At 57.8% G+C, this 27,810-nt stretch overlaps 2 protein-coding genes across 9 annotated transcripts in view; both read right to left on the bottom strand.

The window, feature by feature from the left end:
* Positions 1-856: 856 nt before the first annotated feature.
* Positions 857-10,651, bottom strand: Cactin (cactin, spliceosome C complex subunit). Its single transcript, XM_046444128.2, has 10 exons — positions 10,448-10,651; positions 8,164-8,635; positions 6,478-6,573; positions 6,052-6,197; positions 5,358-5,520; positions 5,003-5,117; positions 3,613-3,805; positions 2,622-2,744; positions 2,253-2,536; positions 857-2,170 (listed from the first exon to the last, which is right to left on the bottom strand). Exons 1-10 carry the CDS (start codon positions 10,618-10,620, stop codon positions 1,680-1,682), a joined length of 2,256 nt encoding a protein of 751 aa, XP_046300084.1. The 5' UTR covers positions 10,621-10,651; the 3' UTR covers positions 857-1,679.
* Positions 10,652-19,869: 9,218 nt separating this feature from the next.
* Pip5k1c (phosphatidylinositol-4-phosphate 5-kinase type 1 gamma) overlaps positions 19,870-27,810 on the bottom strand; it is a 35,693-nt gene continuing 27,752 nt past the window's right edge. For 3 of the 8 annotated variants that reach the window (XR_006851625.2, XR_006851623.2, XR_009226768.1), the window contains 4 exons: positions 27,491-27,595; positions 26,338-26,461; positions 22,708-25,300; positions 19,870-22,482 (listed from right to left, as the gene is read on the bottom strand). Coding sequence is in view for 4 of the 8 variants with exons in the window: in XM_046444129.2 (XP_046300085.1) it covers positions 22,480-22,482; positions 22,708-22,803; positions 25,223-25,300; positions 26,338-26,461; positions 27,491-27,595 (406 nt within the window). In the remaining 4 variants the exon portion in view is untranslated. Of the gene's footprint in view, positions 22,483-22,707; positions 25,301-25,507; positions 26,462-27,490; positions 27,596-27,810 lie in introns of those variants that run through there. The other 5 variants (XM_046444129.2, XM_046444130.2, XM_046444131.2 and 2 more) reach the window with 5 other exon arrangements.

The following is a 27,810-nucleotide window of genomic DNA, read 5'->3' as shown; positions in this document are numbered from 1 at the left end:
TGAGTGACGTCCAGTGGTCCCCACTCTGCACCAGCTCAGCCTGGCATGGAGGGTGCCCCTCTGAGTGTGGGCAGCACAGGGACGGAGCCCCAGGGCCCACGTGCTGGGCTCATGCCCCACAGCGCGGCTGCCCGAGCCCTTCTTTACAAAGCAGTCTACGCTGCCCGGTTGGCTTTGAACTTGAGAACCTCCTGCCCCTGCCTCCCAGTGGCCGACTGCAGGTGTGAGCATCCCTAGTCAGATGCAATGGCTGCCCTCAGTAGCCATGCCTGTCATCCCAGCAGCTCAGGAGGCTGAGGCAGGAGGATCACTAGAAGTCCTCCGCACTCCTGGACGTGGCGAACACTTGGGGAGGTGCCCGCACCAGGGGAAGCTGGGCACTACAGCTGCAGCCTGGGCAGCTGGAGGCAGGGCAGGCCTGGCATGCCAGGAACCAGGCAGCATCCCTGGTGGGTGCCTGCTCCATGCCAGGCGCTCCCCGTCACGAGAGCGACACACAGTCCTGGACATGGCCGGGCATCACCCTCCTGAGAACCCTGGCCTGGACGAGCAGCAGCCTGGGACACTCCTTCCTGGGGCTATGGGGTGGCCACAGCCGCCCTGGGAAGTGGGGAGTCAGGAGGCCCAGGGACTAGGCAGGCTCCTCCCAGAAGGGCTGCCGGCTATTTTTAGGCATGGTGGCTGTTTGAATGGCCCTGGTTGTGACACTGCACCATGGCACTCAGATGTCAGAGACAGGGCCCGGCAGAGCAGGGCGGGGCGGGGCCCTGAGCTGTTTGGCAGCCCTCTGCATCACAGAGCAGCCTCATCCCGACGCCCTGGGCAACAGGCCACGGCGAGAGAAGGAAAGCAAGAGTTCTTCCCACCTAAGAAAATCTTTTTATAAAACAAAGTAAAATCATCTCCAGGTCTAACAGGTGGTGGGCGGGTCCTGGGGGAGCAGGCCCCTGGGATGCTGGGGAGGAAGGTCAGGAGTGGGGCTGGGGCTCCCATCTGGCCCTCAACCTCGACCACCTGAGAAAAGGGGATGCAGGGGGCACCTCCTGGGGGACTGTGTGGCCGAGAAATGCCACTTCCCAAGTGGGTAGAAACCCACTGAAGCCCTGGACCAGGTCACAGGGTCGTCTCCCAGGTGGTGGCCAATGTGTCCCATCACTGGGGTGGGGACTGATCCCATAGCTCCCGGGGCCCTGGCTGCACAGCCTGGTCTCTTCTGAAACGTGTGACGGTCTGGCCTCTGCTGCTGCCACCCTGAGCATGGCCAGCCTGTGGGAGGGTCCTGGAAGAACTTGTCCAGGGGCTGAGTGGCCCTGTGACAGCTTGGTGGCAGGATCTTGCCCCACATCTCCCAGGACCAGTAAGCACCCCCAGGTCTGGGCCCCTCTCCTGCCTCCTGCCCAGCTGGCCACCCTCTGCACTTTCCCAGGGTGCAGGCTGGCCTCGGGCCCCATGCAGCCTCCTGGACGGGGAGGTCTGAGTGACCGCTGCCAGGGTCCCTGGGCTCTGAACACGTCAGGACACTGCCGGGTCAGCTTGTCCTGCTGTCTCCTCAGCTCTGAAGCAGATTTTGTGGCGACCCACTTCACAAACGGGAAACAGGTCCAGGGGCAGGTCTGCCTGGGGCAGGTGGGGGCTGGCCGTGGTCCCGCAGCCTCACCCGGCCAGGCCGGGCCCCGCCGTCACCGCCGGTAGCGGTAGCGCTTGAAGTGGAACCAGAGCTGGAAGATGCCGTTGGCGAACTGACAGCGGAAGCCGTGGCGGTGCGAGTACTCCCACTCCCGGTTGACGATCTTGAAGGCGATGTCCTCGTAGGGCGGCCCGGCGTGGAAGCGCAGGATGGCGAAGTCGCGGTTGTCGGCGCAGGCCTCCAGGAAGTACTCGGGCGTGGAGCGCTTGTCGATGAGGTCGGGGTAGAAGATGTTGAACTTGTAGCCCTGCACGATCTTGGGCGGCGGGTTGTCGAAGTCGTAGTGCGTCTGGTTGTACTTGTTCCACTCGAAGCCCGTGTGCACGCGGTTGAAGAAGCGCGGCTTGCGCGGCCGGTACTTGTCGGCCCACAGGTAGGCCCTGCCGGTCAGCGGCATCTCCACGCTGAACTGCGCCTCGTCCTGGCCCATGCCCTCCTTGGCCCGCCGGAAGAAGATGTCCTCCGCGCTCTCGCTGGCGTCTCCTGCGGGCGGGGGCTGCGTCACCCGGGCTCAGCTTCCCGGCCCTGTTCCCTCCCCCTCCGGGCTGCCAGCCCCGCTGCCCACCTGTGACCTGGAGCTGCTGGCGCGACAGCTGCAGGCGCTGCAGGTCCTCGTCGGGCTCCAGGACGTGCGCGTCCAGCGGCAGCTCGTGCTGCGTGAGCAGGCGCGGGCTGTACCTGCCCGCGTCGTAGTCGTCCAGGCTCTGCTGGATCAGGTCCTCCTCCATGAGCACCGCCTCGCCCTCGCCCTCGCCCTCCGCCGGCGCTGCTGCGGCCCCCTCGGGCTCAGTGGGCCCGCCCTCCACGGAGGGCCCGGGCGGCGTGGGGGCCGGCTCCTCGGGCTCCAGGCTGCAGGAGAGCCCAGGGTGAGTCCTGCGCCTGGCCCACCCTCGCCCCGCCCGGCCCGGCCGGCCCCGCCCCTGCCCGCGCCCACCTGTGGCTGGGGGACGGGGGCTCCTGCTTCAGGATGGGGAACAGGGGCCCGCTCTCCACGCCCTGCTCTTGCTTCAGCTTGTACAGCTTCTGCCGCAGCACGTCCTGGTGGCGCTCCCGGAGCCTGCCATAGAGTGGGCAGCCGGGCTGAGGGGACGCTCTGCCCTGGCACCCTCTGAACCACTCCCAACCCTGCCTCTCTTCCCAGGAATGGAGGCTGAGAGCCTGCCACCCCAAGACAAGGCTTTTGGCCATAAGGATCCATGGCAGTCGGTGAGGGGGGTGGGGCAGGGAAGGTGCAGGTCCTGTCCTAGGGCATACAAAACGGGGTAAGAACTGAAAGCCCAAATCTGGGACTGGTCAGTAGGGCCCAGCTGGGCACAGTACCACGCCTGTCATCCCAGCAGCTCAGGAGGCTGAGGCAGGAGGATCACGAGTTCAAAGCCAGCCTCAGCAATAGCGAGGCCCTAAGAAACTGAGTGAGACCCTGTGTCTAAATAAATTACAAAGTGAGGCTGGGGATGTGGCCCTGAGTCCAGTACCAAAAAAAAAAGAAAAGAAAGAAGTGGGGGCCCAGTGGGACCCTGATCAGACACATGGGATTTGGAGGCGAGATTTGGAGGCGTTTGCACGATGATGATGGCAGACAGCACAGGGACCAGAGCTGTGTTTACAAGCTGCTGCCAAGCACGCTGGGAATCCGTACACAGCTGCGGAGGCCAGAGGCCGGCGGCCGGCAGGCTGCGGGGCCTGTGGAAGGCAGGCAGGGACAGCCAGCCCAGGGCTTCCTGTGACGCCTGACGCCGGGGAGACAAGGCACTGGTGGCTGGAGCTGGTCAGAACTTGTTAAAGGCCAGAGACAGAGCTGGGCCAGGTGGGGGTAAGAGGCTGACTCTTGGGGGCTGTGGGCCCAGCGTCACCTTCCTGTAGGGCCCAGGTCTGCAGTGGTTCCCAGCAAGGTCCTGAGAAGGGGACAAGGTGGTAGCGCTCACCTGGCCCTGGCCATGTGGGCACGCAGCTGCTGCAGCAGGCTCTCCCAGTAGCCCATGTCCAGGTTGGGCCCGCCGGCCCGGATCTTGCCCTCGATGCCCTGGAAGATGACTTGCAGCTGGCTGTACGTCTTCCCCTTGAACACCGACTGCACGTCAGAGCTGACAGAGGCGTTGACCCCCTCCCGGCGCTCCCCTGCAGTGGGTGAGGCAGGGCTGCTCAGCAGGCCGGCCCTGCCCTGCCTCGGCCCAGCGTTCCCTCCTCCGGGCCACACTACTCCCACCCTGGCCAGATCCCACCCCAGAATGAGGCTGGAGACAGACAGATGTGGAGCACGGTCTTGAGTTCTGGCCCTGGGGCCTCTGAATGCTGAGTAGGGGAGGCTAGGCTGTGGATCTTGATCCCACCCAGGTGAGCGACACTGAGTTTGGGGACCTTAGCCTGTGGCTCTCTGGTTTGCAGACTTCCTTTGATACACCCTCCAGGACCACATGGAGGCTGGGAGGATGGGCCTAGCAGCCAGACTCCAGATTGTGGCTTTGCCAGTTCTAGCTGTGTGACCCTGGGCAAGTGGCTCACCCTCTCTGGGTCTTACTCCCCCCTAGAAAAGTCTTATGGATGACACTGCACCCTGGCAGGGAGAGCCACCCACGACATATGAGCCCCCTATTCCGCATGAAGCCTGTCAACCATCTACCACAGTCTGGGGCCAGGTACAGCCCTCCTCACCAGCTGGAAGCAGCAAGGTGCTGCCAAGACCAGAGCCCCACCTGCCCCACCTGCTCCCAGGTCCCCGCAGTCCTGTGCAAAGTGGCCTCCCAGGGGCCTCCTCTTGGCCTCAGGCACGCACAGGCTCTGCCGTCTGTGTCTGGGCACCCCGCGCCTGCCTCCCCAGGTCCCCACATGTGCTCATCGGGGGCCTTCCCTGCCTGCCAGGACCAAGGTGGCCTCCTGTAGCAGTGCTCCACAGGCTCTCTGCACCATGCCAGATGGAGCTAGCACACAGCTGCAGGGGCATACGGCAGGGCAAGAGGGAACGGCCCAACTCCCCTGCTTGACAGGCTGCTTCTTCAAGCCCTGCTGATAGGCAGAGGGTCAAGAGGCCACACGGGACTGGACAGGGTCTAGAAGGACCCCAGGCCCTCTGGCCCACGGACCAAGGACTTGGAATCAGCAACTAGAGACCATTCACTGTGCTCTGAGCAACCCGGACTCCAGGCCTGGCGCTGTCCCAGGCAGAGACAGTGCTGCTCCAACTGGGCAGATGCTCAACCAGGGCCTGAGCCTCCACTGCCCCCAAGACCGCAGGACCTGGAGGGGCTGCCCGTGCTCCAGGAACATGCCTGCCATCCCCCAGGTCCCTGGCAGGGGCAATGCTGGTCCCGCAGTTACCTGGCCCCTTGCCCGAGGCCTCCAGCTTGCGGAGCTTGGAGATCTCATCCTCGGTGATGATGGTCATGTCCCGCCAGAAGTCCGCGTTCTTGCCCTGCTCCAGCTCCATGTACACCTGGCGGGGGGAGCCCCAGTGGCCGCGTCATTCCAGGGACCCTCCAGCCCCCATGGCCATGACAGCCCTCTGCCTCCGCCGCTGCCACTGGAGGACACGGCTGCGCACCCAGCGCCCACGGCAGCATCCGGCAGGCAGCGGGTTTGGAAGTAGTTCCTGGATAAGGTCCCACAGGGACCTGGGGAGCAGGGGCCAGCGTGTCCTGAAGGAGGAGGGTGGGAGGGCGCGGGGCCCACGCACCTGGATGTCCTCCAGCAGGTCCTCCATGTCGGCCACTGTGAGGCCGTTGAGGAAGGTGTAGGGCTCGTGCATCTCCACGGCCAGGTCGTCGTCCTCGGCGCTGATGTACTTGGCCAGCAGGTCGATGGGCTTCGCCCGCCCATCACGGATGCGGATCTTGGAGCTGGTGGGGACGGTGGGGTCAGTCAGAAGCAGCACAGGCTCCTTCCTGACCCCGGGAGAGCTTCCCGCAGGAGGCGGTGAGGGAGCAGCCCGGAGGCGGAGCTGCCGTGCGCCCTGAGGAGCAGGCAGGATGGGGGTGGCTCCGAGGGCCTCCAGGGCTGCCCTGGGCCTGGCTTGTGTGAGGTCTGCAGCAAGAGCCGCAGAGGCCCTGAAGCAAAGGCAAGTCAGGACCCGAGGGCAGCAGCCACCACCTCCCCGTGGCTTCAGCTCTGCCCCCACAGGGACATGTTCGAGGAGCTGACCTTGGCCGAGCCCCGTCTGAGGGGGGAAGAGGTGAGGTCATCAGGAGCAAGCCCCTTGCGGAGGCCTGTGTGGCCAATGGCAGCACGGCAGGGAAGGGGCCGGGCCTGGGGCTCAGACACATGGTGTGTGGCCCTGGGCGGCCCGAGCCCCGTTTCCTTGTCTGTGAGGCGGACGAGGGACGGCCCAGTGCGCTCGTGTGGGCGCAGGCGTGGGCCGGGACGGCGCCTACCGCAGCTTGGCCTGCTGCAGGTGGAAGTGGTCCTCCTGCTCCTCCCAGGTCTTGAAGTGCTCCGCCTCCTTCTCCCGCTGCAGCAGCTCCAGCTCCTGCTCCCGCAGGGCCTTCTCCCGCTCCCGCTCCAGCCGCAGCTGCTTCACCTGGAGGCCGCGGGCCAGGGGAGAGGCCGCGTGGGTGGCCGTGCCAGGGGCCCCCGCCGCCCTCTCCGGTTTGGTCCTGGCCCCCCTGCCCTGAACACAAGGATGGCTCCAGAGAGACCCCGGGGCAAGAGGTCCCCTTCCTGCTGAACACCCAGCAGCTGGGAGTGATCAGGGACACCTCAAAGGAGCCCTGGAGCGCACACATAAGCTCATCTAGCTGGCCTGTGCACCCGGTGAGCCGGCCCCCGGGGCCTGCGTGGGGCCAGCCCCAAGCCCGTACCTTCTGCAGCTCCAGCCGGTTGTCCTCCTGGATCCTCTTGTTCCGCTCCTTCAGCTCCTTCTCCTCCAGATGGCTGATCCCCTTCTTCTCCAGGGCCTGCACAGCCAGCCACACCACTGGGCAGACGCCACCCGCCCCGCGCCGTAAGCGTCCCCCACCACCAACCCGCACAAGCACCTGCTCTGCAGAGGGGTGTGCCCGGCCAGGGCGGTGCATCCACTGATGCCACTGTGTGCCCAAAGCCACCAGCAGCAGCAGCAGCTCGTCCACTGAGCTGCAGACCAAGGGTGCTGAACTGACCCCCCGCCCCCACAAGAGGCCTGCAAGCAGCTCTCAGGGCAGGCAGCCTCGGCCCGTGGAGGCCAGGACTCAGTGCACCAGGATTCCTGACCACACGTGGCAAGGTCAGAGGCAGTGACACAGGGACCAAGGACCCTTGGATTGCGACCTTGCCGGGGTCACCAAGGGGAGAAAGCAAATGGTTCCCCCAACTCAAACCCAAAGGGCACAGGGCACGTTGAGGATATGGTTCTCTCCTCCACGTCCCTCTCACTTGATGGAGGCGTGGGGGTGCAGACTCAGCATCTAATCAGCTCTGTCCCCGTGGCCCCAAACTCCCTAGTATCATCTAACAGTCATGACTGTCCAAACCCCAGGGTCCCAACTCCAAGAGAGGGTGCTCAAGATCCCCCCTGGCACCCAGAAAAACACACTTCCAAACGCCTGGGGCGGCCTGGCTCAAGAGCCCCCTCAGTGGCACGCCATTCCAGGGACTCTCCAGCCTGGTGGCAGTGACAGCCCTCAGACTCCACAGCAGCTATCAGAGAACACGGCTGCACACCCAGCACCAGGGGCAGCATCTGGCTGGCAGCGGGTTTGGGAGCAGTTTCTTGATAAGGGTCCACAGGGACCAGGGGAGCCAGAGGCCAGCATGTCCTCTCTGGAAAGAGAATATATCAGCTGGGAACTGAAGGACCAGAAGGGCCAGCACGGAATGTGACAGGGCACTGGTGGGGGAACAGTGGTGCCAGGCGGCTGAGGCGCATCCTGCACCATGTCCCTGCACTGGCGGGAGCTGCTCTGGGTTCAGTCCACACCCTACACTGGGCCCGTGGGCTTGCCTCGTGCAGAAGACGTGCAGGTGCTGAGACAAGGCCACCTGCTGTGGCTAGGCCACCTGCTGTGGCTAGGCTTCCTGGTGACTGTGTCCTCCCAGGAGAGAAGCTCAGGACAGAGACACGAAAAGAAGGTCAAGTGAAGACACAGGTATGGGGATGTCGTGTGACAACTGAGGACAAGCCAAGGGCCGCCAAGGGTCTGCCAGTGAGCACGTGAAGCCAGAGGGACAGGGAGGAACCTCGCGAGAGCCACCTCTGGCCTACAGCACGGCGAGAAAGCACGCTGAGGTGTCAGCCTCATGGCCAGGGAACGAAATGACAAGCCACAGCACCTGCAGCCATGGAACACGCCTGCACAGTCCCCGTGGCGGGAGCTGGGGTGCGTGGTGCACGTGTGTGCCGTATTCTCCGGGACATTTTAAAACAGTGTCACTGGGGCTGGGTGGAGCTCGGAGGTTCAGCAAGGCCCAGCCTGTGCTGCCTCCTGCTGGGTTCAATCCTAAATGCACCCTATCTCAGCTCCGCCCAGCCAGGGAGGACCAGGGCCTGCAGGGCGGCCGCGGCTCACCTTGTTCCAGATGAAGGTGCCCAGCAGGTTGTTGTCGCCAAAGGGGTTGTCGGTGTTGGTGTAGCCCATGTACTCCTCGCCCCAGCCCATCTTCTCACGCTTCTTGCGCTCTTTGGCCTCCTTCTTGGCCAGCCGCCGCGCGCGCTTCTCCTCGGGGGTCTCGAAGGCCTTCAGCAGCTCCTCCTGCTGCTTCCGCTCCTCCCGTAGCCGCAGCCGCTCCTGCAGGCTCTGCTGCTGGCTCAGAGCTGCAGCCATCGCCCCAGGACTCTGGGGGCGCCCTGGGGACGCTGCGCTGGATGCTAAGGAGCAGGGGGACCAAGAACGCCGGTGCCCATGGTGGGCCCATGGGCCCTGCGGCTGCTCCTCCCCAGAGTCAGACTGCGAGGACCGGTCCCGAGAGCACCATCGGGGTGCAGGGGGGCTCCGGCTTCGCCTCCCTGGGCGCTGCCACCGTTCTTCCTCCGATTCTGACCTAGGGAGAGCGCAGTCAAGGCCCGCTTAGTGCCCGCTGCTCATGTCTGCTGGGAGCATGCTGCTGCCAGGCACTGTCCCCAGTTCTGGAGACACAACAGTGAACCAAACACTGACCACGACTTCCTTCTTGGGCTGGCTACCCAGGGTCCCACCCCAAAACCACACACCCCAGCTCGTTTAATACACAGTGATGAGAACTGCAAAGAGCAGTGATTGAGGGGACTGCAGGTTAGACAGGTCAGGGGCCTCTGAAGTGGTGCCATGCAGCAGAGGCCTCCAGGAAGTGGGGAGGGAGCTAAGGGGACATGTGGAGGAAGAGTATTCCGACAGGAGGAAGAACAGAGGCAAAGTCCCCGAGGAAGAAATACACCTGGCATTTCAAAGATCGGCAAGGCGCCCTGCCCTCTGCCAGGAGGCCAGAGAGGCTGAGGGGGGAGGGTGCAGGGAGAGTGGGGGTTGGCTAGGCTGCAAGGGTGTGAACCAGAAAATCCAAGTCGGCCACCCAGTGAAAGCAACGTTTAGATTGATCTAAAGGACGGCAGGAGTCAACCACGGGGTCCCAAGGTGGTTTCTTTAATGTCTTGGGTCTTTGAAGGCAGGGAACCACCACTAAGCACTTTTTTTGTGAAAGGCTTTACCTATTCAGCTGTTGTCAAAAACCCAAACTTTGAAAACCAACCATCTTGGGGGCTTCGAATATTGACTACAAACTTGATCATGTTAGCTCATTGTAAACGACATCAACACTAATCACCTGTCTAACAGCCAACCATCGTAAGTGACTCAAACACCAGACCACAGTACAAGAAAAAGACCAAGGTCGTGACAACAAGGCTGGCCACTGTGCTTGAGCCAATGCTAAGTTGAAGCTCATTTAAACCAGGGTCTTACTTAAGCCCCGGGGCTTCAACCAGACTCAGAAACTTTGGTGCAAGGAACAGGATGGTAAATATCTTGTTTCGACTGCCACACAGACTACGACACAGCACCCCGTGGCTGGGTTCCACCAGAGCTGTGTCTCCCCACACGCAGGTGTGAACTTCGTGTGAGCCTCACAGGTCACGGATACACAGCTGCTGCTCTTGGTGTACCGACTACCCCTGGCCGACCTCCAGGTCAGCTCTTCCTTTACACCGTGACTTGGATCTTCCTGGAAATCCTGGGTGGCAATTCATTTACCAAACTCAAAGGGAAGGCGGAAAACAGCTGGAGAAGCCCCGTGGAGACCTCCCGGGCACAGATGGGTCACCTTGGGCCACAGATGGGCAGGACTGGCCCCAGCATCACCACCACCTAGAGCTGGGCCAGTACGGGGACCCAGGTCTGGGTTCACTGCCCTTCTTTCTTTGGGCCAGGTACACTCGTGGCAGTCTGGTCAAGCGCCAATCTCCAGAAGAAAAGGACTGTGGGCCCGGGGAAGCTGAGGCCTCGGCTCCGGAGTCCACCGCGGTTTTTCCCTCTCACACCCCGTCACTGGTAAGGGTCGTGGCCTCGGAGTCTCAAGTCCCTCCCGACTCCACGCACTTTCCCACTATGCCTCCCTCAGGGCCGCCATCTTCCGGGGACGACTGAACCACCCACCCTGGTGCCACTCCGGCCAAACCCCTCAGTCCCGGCCCGCGCGTCAGAGGTGACTGTCACTCCCCTACTCCAGACTCCCCCCGGCTCCCGTTTCCCACAGCGACCAGCTTCCCGCACGCGGGCTCGGCGCGGCGCGGCCTCCTGCCGGCGCGCAGCCCCTCCCGCGGGAGGCCCGCCCTGACACCTCGGGGTCTCCCAGCTCCCGGAGCCCAACCCGCGGCCGTCCCACCTGCGCTCCCGGCTTCGCCGTCTCCGCCTGCGCCGTCGCTCGTCCTCGCGGCGCCGCCGGCTTCGCCGCCCATGGCTCCTACTCCGACTTCGGCTCCGATTCCCGCTCTGGCTCCGCTGCCTTCGGCCCCTGCGCCCCACGGATCGCGAGCGCGAGCGTGTGTCTCGACCCATCGGCGGTGGCGGCGGCGCAGACGCAAACAACCGGGCGCGCGCCGGGGCCTTCCTCGGCCGCGTCGCGGGCGGGGCTGCCCGGATTTTGCCTGAGCTTAGAAAACAAGCCCTTCCGGCCTCTCCAGCCCGCCAGAACCCCAGGCTCCAGAGTCTCCCATCCGTCCGCGAATGTGGTCTGCGTGACGGACTCCGATTGGACCGTCATCGCAAGAGCGGGAGCACTCTTCCTTCAGGCAGTACTGGAGGCAGCCCTAGGCGGGTCCTCACGCCTTGGGAGAACAGGGGAACTGTGGGCGGGGCCAAGGCGAACCCGGAACCCGGGGTGGAGGGGATCTAAGGAGGAAGCCGAGCCTGGTAGGCGGAGTGTAGAGGCTGGCCTGGTGGGGAGGCGGCCAGCGCGAGGCCAGGGACAGAGGCGAGGCCCGGAGCGAGGTTTCGGGAAGAGGGGAACAGGGAAGAGGGGCCCTTGGAGTCCGGCTTGCTCCAGAGCGGGCGGAGGCAGCGGATCTGCCCCCGCGCTCCACCGCCTGGCAGCGGCTGGCTGTGGAGAGGGGGAGGCCTGGAGCACCTTCCCTGCCCCGGTGAGGTCCGCGGATGCCCGGGAGGGGAGCCCAGGACTAGCTCGTAGGTGGAGTTCCCTGGGGCCATGGGGAGTGCAGGCGGGGAGGGGCAGGTCTGGAGGCCCCAGCTCCCTGGGCCCCTGGCCGCTGCCCACCTGCAGTCTGCCAACAGCTGGCCGGGGTGCCTGTTTGGAGGGCGGTATTTTTTTTTTTTAAGTTGTCAATGGACACGTGGTGCTGAGAATGGAACCCGGTGCTTCACACATGCTAGACAAGTGCCCTGCCACTGAGCCCCAGCCTCAGCCCCTTTAAGCTAACTGTTCTAAATGCCTTTCTCAAAATACAACTCCTGTGCCGCAGTCTGGCTGGGCACAAATAACCGGGAGGTCACCAGCCACTTTAGATTCAAGCAGGAACGAACTTTATTCGAGAACCCACGAGAACTCAACAGGATCTCCACCAGAACTCAAAAGTAGCGGGCACCCGAGGTAGCAGGAGCCGCCTTATTGCCGGACAGCAGAGGTTTATATACACAACTGAATACCAGCTTGTTTCAATTTAGCATCATCCAGTTACAGCAATCAGTCATCATCCCAATAATCGTACACAGCTCAACTCAACCATCATCATCTTAATGGCTCGCTGGCGCTACCCCTCAACCACTCCTTCTGGGAAAATGCCAGGCACCGTCTTGACTTATTTGTGGCTCTCAACATCTCCCCCTTTTGTTTTTAAACAACAAGTATATGGCTTAGGGACCCTGCCTGTCTTAGGTTGTCTAATACTACATATGGTCCTTAGCTGTCATCAGATGAGCTGACCTCAAGGTGTCAGCCTCCTGTCTTAGGTTGGTACCATTGCAATTGGATCTTACCCGTCATTGACTACCGGCCCAGCATTATGTAGCCATACTTGTGGATAACCTGCTACAAGCAGAAAGGGGAGGACACAAAATGCCACGACACCAAGCCAATTGACGGACCCTTTTGGAAAAATTGTACCACTGTTGACACCATCAGCAAAGATACCCCGGCTCTACCACAATTTGCTGCACCAACAGATAGTTCACAATGCATACAAGTGATACATAGTCCAGGCAAGTTCTGCAAGCAGTTCAAAGCAGAGGAATCCATTAGTATGTCCATTTCCTCCCAAAGAAAATCGACTCCTTGATTGACCATCACTTGTTGAGTTATTATTCATTGATGCATCAGTTTATACAGTTTGTTGTGATAGCTATTGAAGAAGCTGTAGTTTGGTTTTATCTTTGTCTTCACTGACACTGGGATGAAGATAGGAATTCTGGCAATGATGGCTAAAAAAAATTTATGTTATATTCCAGCAGGCACTAAAAAAAAGCAATTTTCTAAATAATTTAGTATCATGAATAGAATTAGATATAATGAAAAGGAAAGGTAAAAGTAAACAAACAGATCTGTTAACCACATTTTAAAACAATTCTCAACAGCTGTTTACCTAATTTAAATTAAACCGTGTAAATCACATGAATAAAAAAATATTTGGATCCATTTTTTCATGAGCGATCCTCATATATGATATATGGACATACGCACATACAGATAACACAAAACACAAGTGTGCACACATAACACAATAATACAACACATGACATAATAGTAAAGGCCTTGTAGCTTTTCACAGGTGAAATCCCCATTGCAATGTTTAAAAACTCCACAGTCAAAAAATAGAACTAATCAAAAAACATTAACCTAGGTCTGTATGAGCTCAAAAAATAAAATAGAACTTCATGATGTGGGAGAGGGCAATAATAAAATAGATACTGAAAAAAGCATCCTGGTTACCACCTGGGCTTGACTCTTCTTTTGATATCCATCCCTCTTCCCGTAACTTGCTTATGGGTCTGAAGGTATTCCCACAAGCAAGCCACAAGGATTTTTACATTTGAAATAGGCCTTAATGGTGTTCATTATTCATTAGCCTCCAGGTGTGGGAGAAACACTGTCGCAGATGTAAGGATAGCTAAATTGGAGTTCTGGATATCAGCTGTTATGGATTTGAGCCAAATCATCTTCTTTTTGTTCTGTAGAAATCGCTTTAGTTAGTCTCTCTGGAATCCAAATTGGCTGCTGTTCTCCCTGTGGAAACACACAAACAGACCCCCGACACCAGACAATCACTGGGTCAGGACCTTTCCATTGTCCTGTTAGAATATCCTTCCAAAGTACCTTGGGCTTATGTACATTTTTTGGACACATATGCCTTTCCGTAGCACTAAGCCCTGATGAATCCAAATTTAAAAAGTTTAGAGTAAAAAGGGTTATTTTAAGTTTATCTTTGGGGGATGTATACCCCTTCCCCATTCCCTTTTTTTGCTTTAATAAGTACATTTTAATAATTTGATGAGCTCTTTCAACTATGCCTTGTCCCTGTGGATTGTATGGGATTCCTGTTATATGAGTAATGCCAAATGATGAGCAAAATTGCTTAAAAGAGGTAGAAGTATAGCCAGGGCCATTATCTGTTTTTAACTGTTTTGGAACGCCCACAGTGGCAAAATTTTGTAAGCAACGAGCTATAATATCTTTAGTTTTTTCTCCAGCATGAAAGGAGCCCATCAAAAATCCGGAAGAAGTATCAACAGTAACATGCAAATATTTTAATTTTCCAAATTCTGGCAAGTGTGTGACGTCCATCTGCCAAATATGGTTAGGTATCAGTCCTCTAGGATTGACTCCAAGATTAACTTGTGGCAAAAAGGTCACAGAATTTTGACATTGTTTTATTATTTGTATAGCTTGTTCCTTAGTTATTTTAAAATGCTTTTTTAAAATTATTTGCATTGACATGGAAGGATTTATGAAAATCTGTAGCTTCTTCTAGCGTAGAAAAAATTTGTATGTCATGTGTACTTTTGTCTGCTAAATCATTGCCCAAACTAAGGGCTCCAGACAATCCTATATGTGCCCTGATATGTCCTATAAAGAATGGATCTTTTCTGTCCCAGATTAGACTTTGTATAGTGGAAAACAAAGAGAAAACAGTAGAGGAAGGGGAAATCCTACTAGCATCTTCAAGGGATATTATAGCGTTAACTATATACTGACTATTGGAAAATAAATTAAATACAGAATCTTTAAACATCACAAAAGCTTGTAATACTGCATTAAGCTCTACCTTTTGAGCTGATTGTTTGGGTACTAAAAATGTAAAAGTTTGATCAGGGGTAACTACTTCTGTACCATTATTTGACCCATCAGTGAATATATTTGGAGCATTCATGATAGGTGTTTTTCTTGTCATTTTTCAAAGAATTACAGGATGCGATGACCAAAAAGACAACAAAGGATTGGATGGTAAGTGGTTATCAACTGAAACATTAGATTTGCACATGATTATTGCCCAAGTATTTAACTCATTAGCTAACTCATCAATTTGATCCATAGTATATGGAGTAATAATTTTATTGGGAGAAATTCCAAACACTCCCTTTGCTGCTTTTATTCCTTTGACTATTAATTGTCCCACAGCCTCAGGATACCTAGTAAGAATAGTGTTAGGAGAATAAGATAAATGTATCCATAATAATGGACCTTCTTGCCAAAATACTCCTGTAGGAATATTTTTTGTTGGTAGTACAATAAATAATAGAGGCAAACTTATATCAATTCTATCCAAATGCATATTTTCCATATATGTTTCAATGAGTTTTAATGTCTTTCTTGCTTCATGCATTAACATGCAGGGTGAATTTGGATCTGATGGACCTTTTAGGATATCAAATAAAGGTCCCAACTCTCCTGTTGGTATACCTAGATAAGGCCTTATCCAATTTATGTCTCCTAATAACTTCTGAAAGTCGTTTAGTGATTTGAGTCGATCTACTCGTATTTGAATTTTTGGTGGATGGACCATGGTTGAGGATAATAGAAGTCCTAAATAATTAATTGGAAAATTTAATTGTACTTTATCTATTGCTATCTCGAAATTATAATTTTTTAATAAGTTTGTGTGGCATAACATTCTAGCAATGTGTTTTTAGCTTTGTGTGCTAATAATACATCATCCATATAGTGAAATATTTGTAGTTCAGGATTTTGATTTCTAAGTGGCTGGATTGCTTTGTTAATAAATTTGACACATAGTTGGGCTGTTAGCCATCCCTTGAGGGAGTACTATCCATTCATATCTCTGATCAGGACCTTCATGATTCAGTGCAGGGATAGTAAATGCAAAACATGGACTATCCTCAGGATGAATTGGAATTAAAAAAAAAAAACAATCTTTAATATCTATAACTAAAACATACCAGGTTTTTGGTCAAGCAGACAATTGAGGAATCCCCGATTGAGCAGGTCCCACAATAACCATCTCATTATTAATGGCTCTTAAATCTTGCCATAATCTCCATTTACCAGATTTCTTTTTTATGACAAAAATGGGAGTGTTTTAGGGAGATACAGAAGGTTGTATATGTCCTTCCGCTAATTGTTGTTTGACCAGGTCATGGGCTGCTTGTATCTTTTCTTTAGTCAGGGGCCACTGAGGAACCCATACTGGTCTTTCTGATTTCCGAGTAATTTTTATTGTCTCAGTGACCCCCTCCTGAAAACCCAATCCATGTCTGTCTGTTCCTTGATCTATTTGTATTGGTGCCACTATACCTTGTCCTTTTTCTCCTAATCCTTTTCCTTTCCTAAAACCTTGTCTAGCCCTAATAGTGGGCACATTTGGATCGATGTTATTTGTTAATGTTAGTCCTAATTGATCTAGGGCATCTCGTCCCCATAAATTTATGGGAAGATGATCCAATACATATGGCTGTATAGTTCCTTCACATCCTTCAGGATCCTTCCGATCTAATACCACTGCACTTCTATGGGGATTAGTCACCACTCCTAGGCCTCGAAGCGTTTGAGTGGCCTGTTGTAATGGCCAACGTTTTGGCCATTCTTTTTTTTTTTAATATTTTTATTTTTTAGTATTTGGCGGACACAACATCTTTGTTTGTATGTGGTGCTGAGGATCGAACCCGGGCCGCACGCATGCCAGGCGAGCGCGCTACCGCTTAAGCCACATCTCCAGCCCCATTTTGGCCATTCTTGACGAGATATGATGCTAAGGTCTGCACCTGTATCCAGCCCATTAAATTCATGTCCTTGAATATTTGGTTTTAGCATGGGGCGAGAATCTAAATTTAAAGACAGCATAGCCCAATCTACACCTGTGGAGCCTAATCCCCTGGAACCTCTTTCTACAGTACGACTGGAAATTTATCATGTAGGCTGGGTATTTTTAATAACTGTGCTATTCTATCTCCTGGTGAAATTACTGATATACCCTTTGGAGAACTGGCTATAATTTTTATTTCACCTTCATAATCGGGATCAATTACTCCAGGACTTATCATAAGTCCTTTTAGAGTAGAAGAACTGCGTCCTAACAATAAGCCTACTGTTCCTTTGGGAAGAGGTCCTTTTACTCCTGTCGGAATGATTTGAACTCCCATCTCTGGAGTTGGTACTGCTCTGGCGGAGGCTCAGATGTCAATCCTGCACTCCCTCTGGTTTGTCTGATGAGAGATCTGATGGATAATGTGTCCTGGGCACTACCCTGATGGTGTTGCTGGGTTCCTCCACTGCCCTGTATATTTGTGGTCGTGGACCCCGGAGCATTGGGCCCCCCTGTCCGTTTTTTTGGCAATGGAGCCCAATGCCTTTCTCCATGATATCGTGGATAAACACCTGGTCCTTGTCCGTTTTTTGATAACAGAGTACCCTCTATGGTGGTTTGAGAACAGCATTAATTAGCCTAATGTCTCCCTCTATGGCATCGTGGGCAAATACCCGGTATTCTACCCCTCTGATCATATCCAGTTTTGTTAAACCCTCCTCCTATGGGGCAACTCCTTCTAAAATGTCCTGTTTGTCCACAATTGTAGCATGTTTTTGGCCTGGCACCTAAAGCCTGTTGTACTGCAGCTGCCAAGGCTTGCCCCTGTTCATTAATGTCTCTACATAATTTAATATATGTGTTTAAATCTCCATGTTTCCATGCTTTAATGGCTTCCCTGCACCATCTATTTGCTTGTTCGTAGCCTAATTGTTTTATTAATGGCATCGCTTGTTCTACATCCCCAAAGATTCTGGTAGCTGTTTGAATAAGCCTATCTACAAATTTAGCGTAAGGTTCATTAGCTCCTTGTATTACCTTAGATAATTGACCTTGTAAATCTCCATGCCCCTGTAAAGTCTTCCATGCCCTAACTGCATCTGCAGCAATTTGTGAGTATATGGCAGGATCATATGCAATTTGTTGATGCTGATCCTCATAAGGTCCCTCTCCTAAAAACATATCTAGATTTCTCTGAGGATAACTGGCTGCTGCATTTCACCTAGCCATCTCCATGCAAAATTCCTCATTGGCAACCTTCCATAACAGGTATTGTCCTCCATTTAGCACAGCTTTACACATACTAGTCCAATCTGCTGGCATCATGTTCAAGTTGGTAATGGATTCGACCATGCTTACCGTGAAGGGTGCTTGAGGACCATAGGTTGTTACAGCCTCCTTTAACTGCTTCATAGTTTTGAAATCTAGAGCACGGTGAATTCACTGCCCTCCTGCCGTCTCAATTACAGGGCATGCTAATCTTTGAGGTCCTGTCTCAGGATCCCATCTATCAACTATGGGGGTTGGGGGCCCCCCAGCATATATTGTCTCCGTATACATTAGGTGTAGCTGTTGGTTGGACACTTACGCCCTCGTGATGGAAAGATGTTAGTAGCAACCTCCCATTGTAACTTCTCTCCTGATGGCCCTTCCTCCTCTAAACTTTCTTCCCCTGTCTGACTAACTCAAGAGACTTCCTCTTTTACCTGATATAGGATGTCTTCTCCTAGACTAAGCAAACAAGATTGTACCAACGTCCACAATGGTAATGTGCCAACTGGCAGAGTTCCTGGGCTTTCCTTTTCTATCCTTTTTAAATCTTCACCATGATGGTTCCATTGTGATATATTTAACAACCCCTCTTTAATGAACCATGGGCTACACCTTTGTATCGTCTTAACGTATGCCCTAACTGTTCTTGATTTTACTGAGATGCCTCCTTCCTCTAGCAATTTACTTAACACCCTTTTGGTTTGGTTTTTACTAATTTTTAATTCCATATTTTTGCTATAAAGACCAACAAGATAAAACAAAACAAACCCGAAACAAAGCAAAACAAAAACGGAACAAAAATCTGTTGTATCAGTTTTCCTATTTTCTTGACATGTATATCCGTGGTCTATCTCTATCTCTTCCTCAGGGGCGAACAACTTCAAACCTTGAGCCAAACACTTTCCCCAGTTTGCCTGAGAAAGTCCTAGGGACAGGCAGCTTGAAACAAAAACAAAACAAATCAAAACAAGAACACATTGTTTTTTGAAATGGTCACCCATTCTCTCGCCCTGCCCTCAGGGGTGAGCAGTTTCACTTATCCCCAAGCTTCAGGCATTCCTCGAACGGGCCACCAAATGCCGCAGTCTGGCTGGGCACTAGTAACCGGGAGGTCACGAGCCACTTGTAGATTCAAGCAGGAACGAACTTTATTTGAGAACCCACGCAAACTCCACGGGAACTCAACGGGAACTCTACGGGAACCCCGCGAGAACTCAACGGGAACTCAACAGGAACTCCGCGAGAATTCAAAAGTAGCGGGCACCCGAGGTAGCAGGAGCCGCCTTATTGCCGGACAGCAGAGGTTTATATACACAACTGAATACACAGCTTGTTTCAATTTAGCATCATCCAGTTACAGCAATCAGTCATCATCCCAATAATTGTACACAGCTCAACTCAACCATCATCATCTTAATGGCTCGCTGGCGCTACCCCTCAACCACTCCTTTTGGCAAAATGCCAGGCGCCATCTTGACTTGGTTGTGCTCTCAACACTCCTGTGTGTGCTCTGCTCCTCCAAAGGAAACCCAGGACCCGCTCCTCTTGCTCCTGATAGTGGTCCTGCCAAAGCCCATGGGACGGGAGGATGACAGGATGGGCCCAATGGGAGGAGCCCTGGTCTCCGGTTCAGAAACACGCAGATGTGACCCTGAGAGCCCATCTTCTTCTTGTTTGCAGACCCAGGTTTGCACATATGGGGCATTGTACCCAAGCGACATCCTCAGCAGTACGTGCTATTATCGGAGGCAAGGAAGAAAACTAGAGACCTCTGTGTCCATCTCACAGGAGCCCTGCTCTTTCCAAGTCCACCTCTGCAACCAACCAGCATTCCCAGGGCTTGCTTACAGCCAGGGCCTGCCTTCAGGGCAGTTTCTCAATTTTAGAGAATCATCTTCCTCCCACAGAGGTCCATATTTCACTTCCTTGGGTCAACTCTGGAAGAAGGAATGAAGACTCTGGGGGTGGGGGTCTGTTCCTTTGAGCTGGGACTCCTGGATGACAAAGGAAGCCTTGGAAACGTTCTCTGAGCAGAACTGGAGTGCAGAGGAGGTCATACCTGTTCACCTGTTTGGGTCTCACTGTGTTGCCAGGCTGGCCCCAGACGGCAGGGCCCAAGGGATCCTCCTGCCTCAGCCTGAGGTCAGTGGGATGACAGGTGGGTCTTACTGTTGTCAAAATCTCACAGACGTGTCCTTTGGCTGCCATTCAGTGGTCTCTAACCCCAGCCAAACCGCAGAACCCACAGAGCAGCAGCAGAGGCAGGTCGATGTTCATACCCGATTTATTAGAACATCCTCAACATAAAAAGGGGGGAGTGGTGGGGGTGGGGCCCGAGCTGCGTACAAGTGCTCTCTGGGGCCAGCAGCAGCTGCACTGTCAGAGGCACCCCGCACTCTGGGTTGGAGGGACACGGCCTCCTTGTCAGTGCCATGGGAAGCCATGCTCTGGATTGTCACACACCAGACCACAGGGGCTGAGGACGAGGAACCCCCGGTGACAGTTAAGACACACAAGGTTTGCAGTTGTTTTGGAATTGGCTTGGCCATAAAAACAAGACGGGGCAGGGTCAGGGGACGCAGTTTTCAACCACCAGAGAAAAAGAGGGGGGATGTTGTCCTGGGGTGGGGACCGAGGAGGGGCTGCGGCGAGAGTACCATGGCATGGGACCCCATTGGGACAGGAGTATTGCACTGAGCCAGGTGTGGGGGTGCACAGGGACGCATTGGAATGGCTTAGAAGGGACAGAGGCTGGAAGAGGACTTGTGGGAGTCTCCACCTTGTCGGCCTCTGAGTTCTTTATGATTCACAGCTGCATCTGGACACCGGCCACAGCCTGAGCAGTAGTAGCCATCAGAGGGCCAAGCCAGGCAGCAGATCACGACAGTATTTACAGATCTCCTGGGAGGGGAGGCGGCTGGTGGGCCCGGTGCCTTCCTCACGGGGAGTCTGAGGAAGGCCAGGAGTGTACCCACCATCAGAAACAGGCCTTTGCTCCCCCCAGCTCCCCAAATCATAAGCAAACATGGCTCTTGACAAGCTCAGAGGGGCACTTTAACATCTGCTCGACAGTCCACAAAAGGAAAAAAAAAAAACACTACACAACATAGATCTCCAAGGGGTTCTTTGTGACACTTAACACAAAAATGGAACTGCCATGACGTCCGTGGGGTCTTCTGAGTCTCTCCTGCTGTGGCCGCACCAGCACACGTGGCCTCTGATCACCCAGGCCCAAGGGGCTGCAGCAGCCACTCCCTGTCTTGCCAAGTCACCCTGGATGGCACTGGCTGCACGAGGGGTGGTGCCCACGGCTCCAGGCCACCTCCACAGGCTCCTGTTCCTGGTGCCAGCCCCCTGGGGACCCAGGTGCAGTGACCACGCAGCTGTGCCTGCGAGTCATCCAGATCCTAAATGCCCCTTGTGATCTCTGCCCCGATCCCCAAGGCGTCTGCGGGGTGTCCTTCACGAGGATGGGCAGGGACTGTCAGGGACAGCACACAGGGCCAAGGACGCTCTGTCTAAACAAACCCTTCTTGGGCAGAGACGGGCGGGTACTGGGGACCCCAGATAGGCTCCTCCTGATGGGGTCTCTGAGCCCCTGCATCAGCCACCAGGTGAGGGTCGTGAGATGACCGGATCCCTGCCGTTGCTGCAGGGGGAGACCAGGAGGGCCTGAGCAGCGGCCAGGGAGGCGCGAGGTGATGGACAGGCTTTCACGTTCCTGGGTGGACTGGTCCCTGTGCCGTTCTGCCCTGCAAAGGCCAGAGCGGCTTCTGCTGCAGGTCCCCTCCCCCTGTGCCCACTGAGGCCCTGCCACCAACAAGCCCCTCCAGGGGTCCTGTGGGAGGCAGTGGTGGCTCCAACCTGCCCCCTCTAGACACAGCGGGGCCCAGGTGACTGCCCCATGGGGCTCTGGGGTCACTGTCCCCCTAGGAGCAGTTGTCCCTGCTGGAGATGACAAGTGGAAACATGCATGGCCATCCCTGAAGAGGGTCACCCCCCTGGGGCACATGTGCCCTGATGTGCCACGCAGGCCTGAGCACAGCCTGGCCCTCACTGGGATGCCAGCTGTGGTGCCCAGTGACCGGAGGTCTGGCCGCCTCTCCTCCCAAAGCTGGACACTGCTTTGAAGGGGTGTGTCCCCAGGGGGTCCTCTCCACTGGCACCAGTGAGCTGGGCAGGGACAGCCAGTCCCCCTCTACCCGCCCCTGGCCCTGGGCTCCGCCAGGAGGGAGCAGCTGTGGGGGCTCCCAGTGCCAGGTCTGGGCTGCGACCTTCTTGCTGGATGCCCATTCTCGGGCCGTCCCTCCTAGTGGCAGGAAACAGGTGTGAAGGCCACTGCCGAGGGATGTCGTGCCTCGCAAGGGCCCCCACCTGGGCCGAGGGAGGGGGATCCGGCTTCCAGGTGAGGACGGGGTGGCCTTTGCCCCCTCAGCCACGGGTCTCCTCCGCAGGCCGCTGGGCTGAGATGGAGTGTGGGCTCTGGGCAGCCGGGCCGGGTCCCTGGAGCGGCAGGCGGCCGCAGAGCAACGCTGGAATCTCTTCCTGTTTGTTTGTTTGTTTGTTTTTTCTAAAAAAGCACGCAGGTGCTTCCGTCCTGTGCGGAGTGAGGACCAAAATAAATACACGGTGACGCTCTGGGGGTCGTCGTCCTGTGGGCGCAGCTGGTTACCAGGCGCCACGCCCCAGGTCGCCATGTGGCCCAGAGCTGTCGGGGTGGGGAGGGGCTCGGCCATCAGTGTCCCCGGAGGACGAAGGAGGATGAGGTTGGGCCAGGTCTCCGGGCCCCAGGCCTCGGGGGGGAGGCGACGCCTCTGAGCAGCACGCGGCGTGGGCGCTCTGGGCGCTCGGCTCCAGGTTGGGGGCTGCATAGAGATTACTGCAAGAGCGGAGGCGGGTGAGGGGTGCTGTGGCCGCCCGCCCCGTGCCACCCACGGGCCCCTGAGTGGGCCCTACCCCACCTGGCCACGCCTGGTGCCAGGGCTGCCAGGCCGGGTACTTACCCAGGCAGAGTGACCGCCTGCACCCTCCCGCCCGCCTGCTTCCCCAGCTGACCTCTCGGCCGCCTGGGCTCGGCCTGGGCCGGCGGCCACCGGCCACTTACTGTGTTGTTGCCGCTGCCGCCGCCGCCATCGGGGGCGGGCTGGGCCTGCGCGCTATAGTGAAGCGGGGAGTACACCCAGCTCCTCTCGTCGGTGGGCTGCGGGTGGCGGGTGCGCGTGCAGGGGCGCAGGAGGGCAGGGCGAGGCAGGCAGGAGAGGAAGAAAGACAGAGTAAAAGAGGCAGCGCCCGGGCAGGGTGCGGGGCGCCAGGCCCGATGCCCTCTCCACCGGGCTCTGCCCCACCCGCGGAGCTGGGCGAGAGTGGCAGACGGGCAGACAGCAGGAAGCGGTGAGCTCAGTTGAGGTGGCCGAGACAGCAGGGGACAGGAGGGGGCGCCGTGTGCAGCCTGGCCTCTGTCTTAGCAGGGGCTCCTCTCAGCCTCCCCCACCTGCCACAGGCACCAGGGTCCCGGGGACCCTCACGGAAGGTCCTGGGCGCTCTGAGCGCCGACCTGTTTCTGGACCATGCAGAGGACGGTCAGCACCTGAACATCGGTGGCACCCACGAGCTCAGGCTGCCCCAGGCACAGGACTTTCCTTGGGGCACAAGGATGCCCTTCAGGGGCATGGGTCCCAGTGAGCTAGGCCCAGGGCTGGGCCAGGCGGAGCTGCACTCTGGCCTCTGCTGGGCCACCCGGGCCTGGCTGTGTCGGGGAAGGGTCTGGAGGAGGGAGGGTGCCCATCCCTGTCCCTGCAGAGTCGGCTCCAGCTCCAGGGGCCTGGCTCCAATGTTCTAGGGCCTTCTCCTTCCCTCCCCGCCAGGGCCTCCCTCGCCACCTGGCCTTCCAGGACCCTCTGGGCGGCTCCCAGCCCCAAACACGAGCCTACCTGGCCGTGCTCTCTGGCAGTCCCCCGGCTGACCCCTAAGCTCACAGCCACAGCCCACACGCTGCCCCAGGCCCATCACTGCCGGGACCTGCCCACCCTCTTGTCCAGGGCCTGCTGCTTCCTTGTCTGTGAACGGCAAGGGCCGGCGCCAGCATGTGGCCCAGTGCGCTGGCTGACCCGGCCTGACCTGCTCTGGCTCTGCCCCAGGGCTCCTGCACCCGCCACCTGGCCCCGCGAGGCCCCCTCCACCCAGAAGGCCCCTCTGCCCACTCAACTACGACTCCTGCCCGATCCCGTTGCCATGTGAACTGCCCCGGCTGCTGGGAACTGTGGGCAGCGACCCCTGCTCAGTGGCCTGGCCCAGTAGGGGCCTCCAGGCTCCACGGAGTTGCAAAGGCCCCGACTTCTGGAGCCGCCTCCAGCCCTGGGAACCAGCTCAGGCCCCACAGCTGTGTCAGGTACTGGGCTGGTGACAGAGCCGCCAGCTCCACCAGCACCGGCTGGGGTCCAGCAGCGGGGATCGGAGGAGGGTCTCCACCTAAGGCCCAGAAGGGCCAACCCTGGGAGGGAGGCTGGCAGCAGCCCCAAGCCCTGCAGGCCACGCTGCTCCTGGGAGGGGTCCCTGGCAGTAGACACTCGGTGGCCACCTTAGAAAGGCAGCGCAGCCAGCTTCCCATTCTCCAGAAGTGGGACAGAGGGGCCCTGCAGCTGCCAGCTGGCCAAGTGGCCAGGACCCCGGGTGACCGTCCCTCCGGCTCCTCTAGCTCTGGGTGCCCCCCACCATCTAGCCGCCACCTGTTGCTTCCACCATGTCCCCTGCCAGCCCCTTCCTTTCCCACCTCTCCAAACCCAGGGCCCTGAGGCCCTCGTGGCTGCTGGGTGCATCCAGCCCCCAGCCGAAGCCTCGGGCGGCAGCTTACTCAGGGGTGTGGCGTCCCTGCTCACCACTGCTGGCTCAGCTGGACACCAAGACTGCCGGGCAGAGGACGGGCCCAGTGCACAGCCACACCCAGGGGGTTTGCTGACAGGGCTGGGCAGCCCCGAGGGGCTCCAGCTGCAGAACGAGCTCTCAGGTCTACGCCTGAGCTGGCCGAGCAAGTGCCGTGCAGCTCTGAGTGGGCGACTCAGCCTCTCGGGGACAGTGACACCCTGGCTACCTAACATCTGTGTGGCATCCCAGACGTGGGGGGCGAGTGCCTAGTGACCAGTGAGCACTGAGTCTAGGACCTGAGCCTTGAGCTGTGGTGGGCCCTCTGGGGAGCTGGCCTCTGCCCCTGTGAGATGCACACTTCAACGGGCTGCAGTTAGGGGCCAGTTCTGCAGCTGCCCTGCTGGCCCCAACCGCCCTCACCGGCGAGGCTGGGTGGTGACAAGAGGCCACCTACCGCGTGACAAGAGGGCTGGGGGGGGCAAGGCAGGCCGGAGTTGGAGTGGACCCCCTGTGGCCCACAGGACAGACCCGCAGACAGGCACTCTCTTCAGTGCCCGCTTGATCTGGGACTAGGTGACATTCCCACGACCCACACCCAGCAGGGCGCCCTGGGGGCAAGCCTGGCTGCCACAACCTCCTGCCCTTTTCCTAAATCCTCCGAGGAAAGAAAGGACGTGTTTCTGTCGGGGACCTGCAGCTCCCTGCTGCCCCAAAGTGGGCGAGGCCCCTCTCCCCAGGGGCCAGCTGCGGTCACTTACAGTCCCCGAGGGGCTCGGCATCACGGCCCGCAGTCGGCGATGGCGGGGAGAGTAAATCCAGTACCTCCCATCGGTGAACTGCTCGGGCCATGGGCCAGAGGGAGGAGGAAGAGAGCAGAGGGTGAGGCGGGGAGTCCTGGAGCCAGGCGGGCGGAGGGCGGGCAAGCCAGCGGCCAAGCGGGAGTGGGGCATGCAGGGGCCGGCAGCGCTCTGCGGCCCACCAGCGTGGAGACAGTCCTTCAGCAGACACCACCCCATGGGCCCCACGCAGACCAGGACACACACCAGCCCGTGTGTGGGGCGACGGCGCAGGCGGGGGACGGCCCAGGCCCCTCCATCCTTCTCCGGGGCCAGAGGGGGAGTCTTGGGCCCTGGCAGGCTCGGCTCAGAGACAAGGAGGCGTGTTAGTGAGGAAGCAGTGCCGGCCTGGCCAGCTCCTGGGTGACCGTCCCCCAGAGAATGACGGGAGAGGCAGGGCAGGCGTCCCTGGCCTCTCCTGTTGCAGTTGAGAAAATCTGACCCTGAGTGGAGTGGAGAACCCAGGACCCCCCGGGGGGCCAGCAGCCTGGACCGCAGCCCCACTACTAGGTCTACCTGTGGGGTGGGGGCAGCGCCTGGTACCACGGTCCCTGGCCCCGCGGGCAGCACGAGGTCCTCCTGCTTTCCAGGAGGACAGAGCGCACCTGGCCTAGCCCCCACCCAGGGGGACAAGCCTCGGGGCCTGTCCCAGCAGTCCAGACGCAGGGCCTCGCCCGGCCTGGGTCTCAGTGTGGGCCCAGCAAGGCCGAGAGTCAAAGGGCACAATCAGGTGGTGGTGACGAGGCCAGGAGGGGACCTGAGGTCACCCAGATCCTGGAGCCCAGCCTGGAGGCCTGGGGCAGGGCTGCAGCCCTGGAGGGGAGAGCTGGGAAGGTAGGTGGGCGCGACCGAGCAGCCTGTGGCCAGGACAGCGCCTGTGTGCGTGAGTGCGCCAAGTGTGCCGGCGACGAGAGTGCACAGGGCAGCGTGCACACGTCCGAGGTGAGAACGTGTGTGCACACGCGGGGCAGCGTGTGGTGACGGACACCTCAGGGGCTGGAGCTGGCCTCCACGGGGCCCATGGCCTGGGCACTTACGAAGTAGATGTCCGCAGCAGGCGTGTCCTCCTCGTCCGAGGCCTGGCTGGCGGGTTCCGAGGCCTGGCTGGCGGTCTCCACCTCCACGGTGGTGGCAGATGCACAGGCCAAGGAGGCCTCCACCCTGAGGACGTGGGCAGAGGCAAGGTCCTGGGCCGTTCTGGGCAGCACCAGCCCTCCGGGCCCTCACCCAGGTCCTCCCTGCCTCTCCCCATCTCAGGAGCCTCGGCAGGGGCGTCAACGGCTGCGCGTCCCGGCGAGGGAGCAGGGACCCTGAAGCCGACACTGCCAGGCACGCCCACCTCCTGCGGGCAGACAAGACGCCTGTGGTGCTGCTGCTGAGCCAGTGACCTGCCGGCCACTCTGGGAGGTCACATGCCCTCTCTGAGCAGTGTCCCCCCCGTGGGGTGGGGACTGCTGTGTCCTCTTCGCGGAGCTCGCGTGCTCCATGCCAGGCCCAGGGCAAAGCCTTCCAAAGTCGTGCCCACTGAGGCTCCGGGCCTGGTGCATCGTTTCCGGCTGTGAGTGGCGGTGCTAACACTGTCCTGGGTGTGTGCTGAGGCGGTCCCTACTACCGCATGGGAGTGGCTGAGACTCGGGTGTGAACACACTCAGGAGCAGGGACGCAGCCTGGCAGCCTGCGCTGCTAGGCCTCTGAGCAAAGCCAGGAAGGTGCGGACAGCGCAGGGGCCGCGCCGCGGGCCCCACCACTCAGGCCGGGGCAGGAAGAAGCCAGCGCAGCTACCCAGCAAGGCCCCATCTTAAGACAGAACGGCAGGGCGGGCCCACAGGGGGGGTGCTGGGGTAGCTCCGTCCCAGCCCCGCCCAGAGCAACAAAAACCACGACCCTCACAAAGTTAGAAACAAATACGAAAAGAGGGAAACAGAGATCTTCAGATCCTCGGATGTTCAGACTCATCCAGGGCCCCCTAGGCGCTGTGGACATGGGGGCCAGATGCTGAGCCAGGACACCCTGGTCAGGATACCGCATGTGCCCGGGACGTTGCCCAGGGTCCCCTAGGGGTATAGTCATGCGACTCAGTGTCTCAAATCAAAGAAGTTAAAATAAAGGCACTATCCATAACCAGTAAAAGAGTCACCGTGTGGCCACCCCTGGGCACTGCCACTCTTCCTCCCACACGGCTGCACTCACCCCGCGTCCTCCTCCTTGGGGAGCGCCATCTCCACGCCACACGCAGGCTCCACCTGCACCGTGATCTGCTGCAGGTCCTCCTCCACGTGCGGCTCCTGCTGGGGCCTGTGGGCAACAGGAGCTGAGGCCGTCCCCCTTCCCACGGCAGAAGCGACCACGTCCTTCCAGGCCAGTGCCCATCTGCCATCCCGTGAGGAGTCCCAGCCTGAGGCTGGTTCCTCTGTGATCCTGGTGCCCAACAGTCCCTGCCCTGCTGCAGGAGGGGCAGCACACACTGGCACAGAGCATGAGCATGCACAACCTCTCTGCGCCCCAATAGC

The sequence above is a fragment of the Marmota monax genome, unplaced genomic scaffold, assembly GCF_021218885.2.
Source record: "Marmota monax isolate L192 unplaced genomic scaffold, Marmota_monax_Labrador192_F-V1.1 WCK01_AAM20220418_F8-fsc00102, whole genome shotgun sequence".
In the NCBI taxonomy this organism is placed as follows: domain Eukaryota; kingdom Metazoa; phylum Chordata; class Mammalia; order Rodentia; family Sciuridae; genus Marmota; species Marmota monax.
This window is presented reverse-complemented; position numbering and strand designations above follow the sequence as displayed.